Below are 9,495 nucleotides of genomic sequence, written 5' to 3'. Positions count from 1 at the left end.
CAAGGTTCAGAGCCAATAAACTGTACTTAGATGCTCGAGTGTCAAAATCTTGGTGCAAACTGCAACCCTAAAATAAATAAATAAATCATACCGGGAGTCCTGGAGGCTGTTTCATTGAGTACACAGTGATGAGGCTGTTTACAGATGCCTGCTGCTTATTGCACCCAAACCAGCAACTAATATTTTGATGGCCTCAGTGTTATTTGGGTTTCACTGCAGGGAAGCTTCCAGTGTGACACCTCAGAAATCCTGCTCTCCAACTGCATCCGCATCTCAGGCCTTAACTCTCAGCTCTGACCTTGTTGTGTTGCTGCTTCCCATCCACGTGTGTCAGGGCCGTGTACCTGGCTCTGGTGTGAACACCGCTGAGCTCCTAAACTGCCACACATACACAGATGTAACTGAAATGTGAGCCACGTGCGCACAAGAATAACAACCAGGTCAAATGGCCCAGTTTCCTCCCAAGCGCTACACACAGACACATACAACAACCGATATGCTGAGAGCAGGATTAGCCATAAGCCTGAGAAAATGAAAAGGTTTGGAATTAGGAGACAGTAGTGACTGATCTCAGGTCAGGAATATTCCAGAGACCAGTAGAAAGGTGTAAGACCTGGTTACTGCTAGGTTACCTGAGAGGTGGGCAGGTCAGTAGTGCACTGGAGCCAAACCATTAAGTGCTTTATAGACCACTAGAAAAAGCTGATTCTGTATTTTACAGGGAGCCAGTAAAGAGACTGAAGAATCAGAGTAATATGTTCATATGTAAAGGTTGGTGTTTGGACTGCAGCGTTCAGAATGAGCAGTAATCCAGTCTGCTTGAGATGAAACCATGGGCCAAGTTTTCAGTCAGCTTGAGGTATGAATCCTCTAATTTGGGTTATGTTCTTTAGATGCTAAAAAGCTATTCTAGTTAAATTACTGATAAAGTTTATCAAAGGTGAGGTCAGCATCAAGAATGACCTGCGCACTGTAGGACCCGACTCAGGTGAATCAGGCCCTGACAGACCACAACCAGTAAATTAAGCTGAATGCTGGACTGGATTCATTGCTTTGTTCTTGATAGTTCCAGTTAAGCTGACAGGAGTCTGTAGTGAGACAACACCATCTGGTGTTCAGGAGCTTCAAAGACGTTGATAACATCAGAGTCTAGTGTCACTACTGTTCTTAGACCTGATGACCGGTGTGAACTTAGGATGTTGCTCGGCTGTTTCAGGTGTGTGATGCGGCGGCTGCATTGTGGTAGCCAGGACTCTTTGCTAAGTGGCGGCTGTGTGTCGTCCCTGGAGCTCAGGATGGACCAATCTGTGATCATCAAACCAGTCCACTCTTCCCTGCTGGGACAGGACTACTGCTTCGAGGTGACACATTAACTAGACCCAGGCTGCACCCAGCCTACACACACTAACAACACATTTTGACTCCCATGTTTCCATGACTCTGTCTCTCAGGTAACAACCTCAACAGGCACCAAGTGTTTCTCGTGCCGCTCGGCAGCAGAAAGAGATAAATGGATGGAGAACCTACGCCGAGCTGTCCACCCAAACAAAGACAACAGCAGAAGGGTGGAAAATGTCCTGACAGTGTGGGTCATTGAGGCCAAAGACCTGCCCGCAAAGAAAAGGTAGGGGGCCTTACGCCCAGAGCACACTGTCAGAATTAAGGGTAGGATCGTGTACATGCCGACCATACTGTAATCGTGTAGGCAATGAGCGACTCAGCCTTGGAGGAAGCCTGAGTTTCAGGGCTCGTATACAGGCTGTAACTCTCCACCATTAGCTCAAGAGTTCTCTGCTAATCACACAGGCCGACATGAAACATATTGTATCTTTATCCATAAGTTAAATATTTTCAACTACAGTGCCTGAACAACCATCTAATGCAATATCACAAACCCCTGCAGTGGATCAAACCTCACCTCATGACAGCAGCACAAAGACTGACTTTACCTGCTCTCAGAAATGCCTGCAACGTGATCAGGATGTGCTGCTATTGATTTATCATGGCTCATAAGCTACTATCATATGCAGCACTGCAGTAAAGTTAGAAAATTAATCACTGTGCCTGCCCCCACCTGTCAGCTTTCTGACAGACAGGAAGCAGCAGGTGAGGCTGGGGAAAACCACATCTAGCACCTGGACTATCAGCACAGGCGCCCCCGGGGATGTGTGCTCTCCCCACTGCTGTTCTCCCTCTACACCAGTGACTACACCTCAGGGAACCCCTCTGTTAAACTCTGAAGTTCACAGATGACACAGCGATCATCGGTCTCATTCAAGACGGTGACGAGTCAGTCTACAGGTGGGAGGTCGAGCAGTTGGTCCTGTGATGTGATCACAACAACCTGGAGCTGAACACGCTCAAAACAGTGGAGATGACAGTGGACTTCAGGAAGAGCCCTCCCACCTTACCCCCACTTACCATACTTGGCAGCACTGTATCAGCAGTAAAGTCCTTCAAGTTCCTGGGCTCCACTATTTCCCAGGACCTGAAGTGGACGTCCAACATCAGGACCATCACCAAGAAGGCACAGCGGAGGATGTACTTCCTGCGCCAGCTCAGGAAGTTCGACCTGCCCCAGGAGCTGCTGATACAGTTCTACAGAGGAATCATCGAGTCTGTCCTCTGCACCTCCATCACTGTCTGGTTTGGCTCAGCAACCAAACAGGACAAGTACAGACTTCAGCGGACAGTCAGGACTGCAGAAAAGGTCATTGGTGTGAGCCTGCCCTTCATGGAGGACCTGTACACCGCACAGGCCAAAAAGAGGGCAGAGAGGATCACTGCAGACCCCTCACACCCTGGACACAAACTGTTTGAGCTCCTTTCCTATGGACGGCATTACAGGTCACTATATGCCAAGACAACCAGGCACAAGGACAGTTTCTTCCCCAGAGCCGTCACTCTGATGACTATGACTGAAGCAACAGGACCCGGCAACCACCGGAGTGCAGTAATTGTAAATAGTGCCGCTACATGCACCAGTCTGATAGCTTGAAATGTGTATATATGTAGATAATGTTTATGAACACTGCCTCTCCTCCTTCTCTCACATTTCCCCTACCTTTGATTGCACTTTTCTATTGTCTGTTGCCTAAAACACACTGAGAGTCTGATTCCTTGTATGCTCAACATACGTGCCGATTTAAAACGGATTCTGATTATTCAGACATTCAAAGAATCCAGATCAGTAAGTCATAATTGAAACCTTGTTAAAACACAAACGACATCTCTGTCCAACCGCAGTAAGGTAAACAACAAGCTACTTCATTTTCATCAAACAAGTGTTGCACTTTGCGGACGGTCCTTGTGCACTTGTCTCACAGCCAGCGGCACATAGTAACCAGTTTGTCCAGGGTGGAGGACGGATTGTTTTCATGAAAATTTGGTTGTGGTTTGTTGTCTACCTTACTGAGGTTGGAAAAAAGCATTGTGTGTGTTCTAAAATCTGCAAATACTCATTTAAGAAAATTTGTAAACGTTCCCACACCAAGTCAGAACTAAGGCTGTTATTTATTTACAGTTACCACAGGTACTTCTCCAAGCTGTCTGGGTGTCGGTGTGTAGTAATAGTAATTTTATACCACAGGTACTTCTGTGAACTGTGTCTCGATGACAGTCTTTATGCTCGGACGTCGTGTAAACTGAAGACCGACAACATATTTTGGGGTGAGCGTTTTGACTTCAGCAGTTTGCCATCCATCAGCGCAGTCACCCTCCACCTCTACAAAGACACTGACAGGAAGAGGAAGAAGGACAAGAGCAGCTATGTCGGGTTGGTTAACATCCCTGTTGCCACGGTGACTGGCAGACAGCTGGTAGAGAAGTGGCACTCAGTGAGCACGCCCAGTACAATTCGTGGTATGTACCCTGTGTTTGTGTGTTCCTTCTTGTTTTTGGCTTTGAAATGGTGGCATCTGCTGAGCTCAGGTTTGTTATTGGTCCACACATGGTCTTTATCAGGGCATGAAGTCATCTCATTTGTCACGACATGTCAAGACTGAAACGTTAAACATGGATTAGTTTTTTTAAGACCTTGAAAATGGAAATTCACCAATCTACAATTTAATGACAACTGTGGAAGTTCATCTGCTGAGGATCAAGTAATGGGGTTAGGGTTCAACAGGGTTCACATATTTAAATACCTGATTTATATACCTGCCTGGCACTGCAGCATCTCCACTAATGTGTTTCAGGTAAGTCCTCTGTGCCGACGGTGCGGATCAAAGCTCGGTATCAGAGTATTGTCATCCTGCCGATGGAGCAGTACAAAGAGTTTGCAGAGTACATTAGCTCCAACTACCTGCTGCTGTGTAACACTCTGGAAGCCTCCATCAGCCTGAGAGCCAAAGAAGAGCTGGGTGCTGCGCTTGTCCACATCCTGCACAGCACTGGCAAGGCCAAAGTAACTACACCCACCACCCTGCACCACCCACCTTCACATACAAGTACAGCACCTGCAAGGTCAGGGCAACTACACTAGCTACTAACCCTGCTTATTATCCTACACCATCCACCTTCATATTACGATCAGGCCCGTTCCCTTCAAAATAAAATTCCCTCCTTCACAGTGCAGCCAAGTGCAGGATAACCACAACCACCTTCAAAATGAAACCACTGCACCTTGACCCCTCTTAGCCTAATGAGGATGCCCTTTGACCCCTCTCTGCAGGACTTCCTGACCGACCTGATGATGTCAGAAGTGGATCGTTGCCGTGACAACGATCAGCTGATCTTCCGAGAGAACACGCTGGCTACAAAAAGCATTGAGGAATACCTGAAGTTGATTGGACAGAAGTACCTGCAGGATGCCCTCGGTATACGAGTGTCAGAGAGATCTGCATTTATGTGTCCTGTTTATTGTTTATTGATCATTTATTAATAACAGTTGACGCACCGACTATTGGCAGGTTAAAGTATCCAGGCAACCAACAAACAGTAGTCGGCATACTCAGGTGTTTCCCTCTGTGTGTTCAGGTGAATTCATCAAAGCTCTGTACGAGTCCGATGAGAACTGTGAGGTTGATCCATCTCGCTGTTCAGCCTCTGACCTTGCAGAGCATCAGGCCAACCTGCGGATGTGCTGCGAACTTGCCTTCTGCAAGATCCTTGACTCGTACAGGTGCACACGTAAATACAAACACTGTAAATGCATTGGCCATATGCTGTTTGTAATATTTATCCTGGTCTATTATTCCACGTCCAAACAGGGTCTTCCCCCGAGAGCTGAAGGAGGTGTTTGCATCATGGCGACAGGAATGCGGTAGTCGGGGGAGACCAGACATCAGCGAGCGTCTCATCAGCGCCTCACTGTTCCTGCGCTTCTTGTGTCCAGCTGTGATGTCACCGTCACTGTTTGACCTGATGCAGGAATACCCTGATGAGCGCACAGCAAGAACATTAACCCTGATTGCCAAAGTCATCCAGAACCTTGCCAACTTCAGCAAGTAAGCCTGGGCTTTTACTATGAAGGAAGTGAAGCTTTTATTGATACCTGCTTACATGTATCTTAAAATGTCCACCTGTATGCTGCCTGTTGCTGCAGGTTTGGTACTAAGGAGGAGTACATGCTGTTTATGAATGACTTTGTGGAGCGGCAGTGGAGCAGCATGCAGCGTTTCCTGCAGGAGATTTCAAACCCAGATGGACTGAACCACACCGCTGGCTTCGACGGATACATTGACCTTGGTAGAGAGCTATCCAGTCTGCACACCTTGCTGACTGAGCTTGACCAGGTAACACCTGAACATGTAAAACATCTGGACAGGTGAGCTCTTAACACCTTAACACCTGTCTCTCTGTCTCCAGTCCTGCCTGTCGAAGCTGGGTCCTCTTCCTAGGATCCTCAGGGACGTGTCGATGGCTCTCGCTAACCCGGGGGGTGTGACTAATCATGGGAGCGTGGCTGTTTCCTCTCCTGAGCCTCAGCGGGTGGTGTCTCCTCCCCCTATGTTGCCACCTCCTCTGTCCCCACCCCTGTCTCCTCCTCTGGCCACCTGTAGTCCTTCGGTGGGCCTGCAGGGCGGTGTCGGACTGGATGGAGGGTGAGTAGTTTAAACGAGTTTAAACAGACTGTTTTTTATTGCGGAGACACTGTTCAGTTACAGCTGTGACTTCTCTGTAACATACATATTTGTCCAGTTCAGACAACCACAGGCTCAGACATAGACATGTTTGAAGTGTTTCCTGGGGTTGCTTTATGAATACTTGAATGGTGTGACACTCAGGAGTTGGTCATTGCTTATTGTTTGGTGTTCTGTATGTGGGAGAAAAAGTGGTCACTGAAGGTGTTGCTTTATGGTTACTTAGGTGTTACTAATACCAGACCATCGTGGTGAAGAAGGAGCTGACCCAAAAGGCAAAGCTCTCAATTTACTAGTCAGTCTATGCTCCAACCCTCACCTAGAGTCACAAGCTGCGGGTAGTGACCAAAAGAATAAGACTGCAAATACAAGTGGCCAAAATGAGTTTCCCTTGCAGGGTGACCAAACTGACCTTGGATAAGTGGTGGAAGATTAGCTTGGCACCCCTCATAACTCCAAATAGTCTGTAATTATTACAATAAAACCAGAGAGCCTCTTCCTAAAAACAAGAGGATAGTTCATGAACACGCACAACTCCTGTTGCCAGTCAGGAAGCTACAACAATGCATCAACAAAAACTTTGACAAACAAGCTACATTTTTGACAATGACTATACCTCGAATCCTACCTGACATGTTCAAGCCAGAATATGAAAGTGGACAGCACAACAAATCAGGACAGCATTAATTAATGTGAATGTCTCCTCCATAGATAGGTAAACAGCAGTATATGTACCGATGATAAGAAATGTGTAACACTAAACAAAGCCGGTAACTGAGAAACCCCATATTTTAACTGGCATAATGCAGACATAGTAACTTCTCCAGCCTCACAACAATTCTCTCTAACGTTACAGAAACAAGGCATTAATAGACACACAGTCTGTGTTTGTAAAACTTATCGTTATGTCCCACCGAGTAGTGGAAACATCGCCCCCTTTCAAGTAGCTCCAAGGCTGGTAAATCCAACCAGTGGTCACTGCGTCTTACACGACCACATACAGTCCCAAAGTAGTGAAATTATTTCCAACAGGTAGCGTAGCGCCGGCAATAACATCATGGGTCATTAATCCGCTGGTTAACCAGCAACACATCACCTGCTGCAGACACACTGGCCTCAAGCAGTCAGAACAAGCACGTACTGTGCTCTGGAGGAATCCAGCGTTGATCAGCTGATCACTAACCATGGTGGGGGCTTCACTGGCGGCTGCTTGTAGGTTAGACCCGGTCAGGTAAAACAGTGAGTCCCTGTACAGGAACATTCCTGGACATGCAGTAACCTCAGGCCCTGTATTTGTCTCCACATCCTCTGGTCACAGTGCAGCAGCAGGAGGGAAAATGTATCCACAAAACCAGGTGCAGTCGAAAAATACAGCTTTCACAATGGCACTAGTGGATATCAGGAAAGCTCACATGAACACACGCAACAGCCTGGAGAATATGACCATTGAAGGAAATCCAGCTTTCACAATGGCACTAGTGGATGTCAGGAAAGCTCACATGAACACACGCAACAGCCTGGAGATTATGACCATTGAAGGAAATCCTTAAACTATCACGTAAGACTTTACATAGATTTAAGAAAAGATCTTGCCGGTGAGAGTGGCTGCATGTTGTATTTCTGTCTCTCACTGCTTCGTATTTATCTTGCTGTACTAAAACTCCAGACCAAACCAATGTGGAACCAGAACATTTACTGACTTTTCAGCCAGGTCATGTCTGTGCAAATTCTTCGTCATCCAGGTCATAGTATGCTGAAAAAACTTAGAAGAAGGGTGTAGTTTTAGGTAGAAGATGTTTCACTTCTCATCCAAGAGGCTTCATCAGTTCTGAGCAGCCAGGTCACAATTTATCTGACCTCAGATACTCAGCAAGTGTGTTGTGCTGTGTGAAATAACGCAGCATAGCGTTTTCTCAGTGGCTGTTTTTGATTTACTGGCAAAGTAATTTATTTATATTCAAAATTAATACTCAGGTAATTTTTCTCAGTCTTTGAACCCTTTTGCCATTATGGCAAAGTATATGAAATATGTCTTAAAATTGCATTTAAAGCGGTCTGCAGTGGTCTTAAAAAGTCATAAATTTAACTTGATGGAATTTGCAGAAACCCTGATATAGTAGTCTATGCTTGCTAGGCACAAGCAGCAAAAGATGCAGCAATAAAATGAAAGAATATAATAAGTGTATGCTGCATGGGAGCAGCATGTGCAGCAGTCAACAGTCATTGTGCAATTATGCATGTGCAAACTGAGAATGTAAACAGTACATCACGTATTTCCTGGTAATAAAATCCTCAGCTGTTTAGGAGTCTGATGGCAGAGGGAAAGAAAGAGTTTTTCAGTCTAGTGGTCCTGCACTTCACACTTCTGAATCTCCGGCCAGAGGGCAGAGAAGTGAACAGTCCGTGCTGGGGGTGTGTTGGATCTTTGAGGGTGGAGGCAGCTTTCCTATGCACCCTGCGGTGCTAAATGCTCTGCAGAGAGGGCAGTGGAGTCCTGGTGATCTTCTCCACAGTCTTTACCACTCAGGCGCTTGTGGTCCATAGCAGTAGTGCTGCCATACCAGACAGTGATGCAGCTGTAGTAGTTGCAAATGCAAAACGTTATGTTTGGCGTAAAAGCAACACAGCTCATCACCCTGAACACACCATCCCCACTGTCAAACATGGTGGTGGCAGCATCATGGTTTGGACCTGCTTTTCTTCAGCAGGGACAGGGAAGATGGTTAAAATTGATGGGAAGAGGGATGGAGCCAAATACAGGACCATTCTGGAAGGAAACCTGATGGAGTCTGCAAAAGACCTGAGACTGGGACGAAGATTTGTCTTCCAACAAGACAATGATCCAAAACATAAAGCAAAATCCACAATGGAATGGTTCACAAATAAACATATCCAGGTGTTAGAATGGCCAAGCCAAAGTCCAGACCTGAATCCAATCGAAAATCTGTGGAAAGAACTGAAAACTGCTGTTCACAAACGCTCTCCATCCAACCTCACTGAGCTCGAGCTGTTTTGCAAGGAGGAATGGGCAAAAATTTCAGTCTCTCGATGTGCAAAACTGATAGACATACCCCAAGCGACTTACAGCTGTAATCGCAGCAAAAGGTGGCGCTACAAAGTATTAACTTAAGGGGGCTGAATAATTTTGCACGCCCAATTTTTCAGTTTTTTATTTGTTAAAAAAGTTTGAAATATCCAATAAATTTCGTTCCACTTCATGATTGTGTCCCACTTGTTGTTGATTCTTCACAAAAAATTACAGTTTTATATCTTTATGTTTGAAGCCTGAAAGGTGGCAAAAGGTCGCAAAGTTCAAGGGGGCCAAATACTTTCGCAAGGCACTGTATATAAGACCCTACAGCTCACAGTGCATGTCAGAGCAAATGAGAATCATGAGGTCAAAGGAACTGCC

General features: G+C 46.1%; 1 protein-coding gene across 1 annotated transcript in view; it reads left to right on the top strand.

Annotated features, from left to right (window-relative positions):
• LOC109957408 (disabled homolog 2-interacting protein-like) overlaps positions 1-9,495 on the top strand; it is an 18,588-nt gene that overhangs the window by 958 nt on the left and 8,135 nt on the right. Inside the window, exons 2-10 of the mRNA XM_020595289.1 lie at positions 1,217-1,361; positions 1,452-1,624; positions 3,590-3,861; positions 4,197-4,405; positions 4,673-4,817; positions 4,978-5,122; positions 5,211-5,447; positions 5,546-5,735; positions 5,809-6,044. Coding sequence (XP_020450945.1) covers positions 1,224-1,361; positions 1,452-1,624; positions 3,590-3,861; positions 4,197-4,405; positions 4,673-4,817; positions 4,978-5,122; positions 5,211-5,447; positions 5,546-5,735; positions 5,809-6,044 — 1,745 coding nt within the window. The 5' untranslated portion in view covers positions 1,217-1,223. The remainder of the gene's footprint in view (positions 1-1,216; positions 1,362-1,451; positions 1,625-3,589; positions 3,862-4,196; positions 4,406-4,672; positions 4,818-4,977; positions 5,123-5,210; positions 5,448-5,545; positions 5,736-5,808; positions 6,045-9,495) is intronic.

This window comes from Monopterus albus, unplaced genomic scaffold (assembly GCF_001952655.1).
Source record: "Monopterus albus unplaced genomic scaffold, M_albus_1.0 scaffold26.1, whole genome shotgun sequence".
Taxonomy (NCBI): domain Eukaryota; kingdom Metazoa; phylum Chordata; class Actinopteri; order Synbranchiformes; family Synbranchidae; genus Monopterus; species Monopterus albus.
The sequence above is the reverse complement of the archived record's forward strand: the minus strand, read 5'-3'. Positions and strand labels throughout refer to the sequence as shown.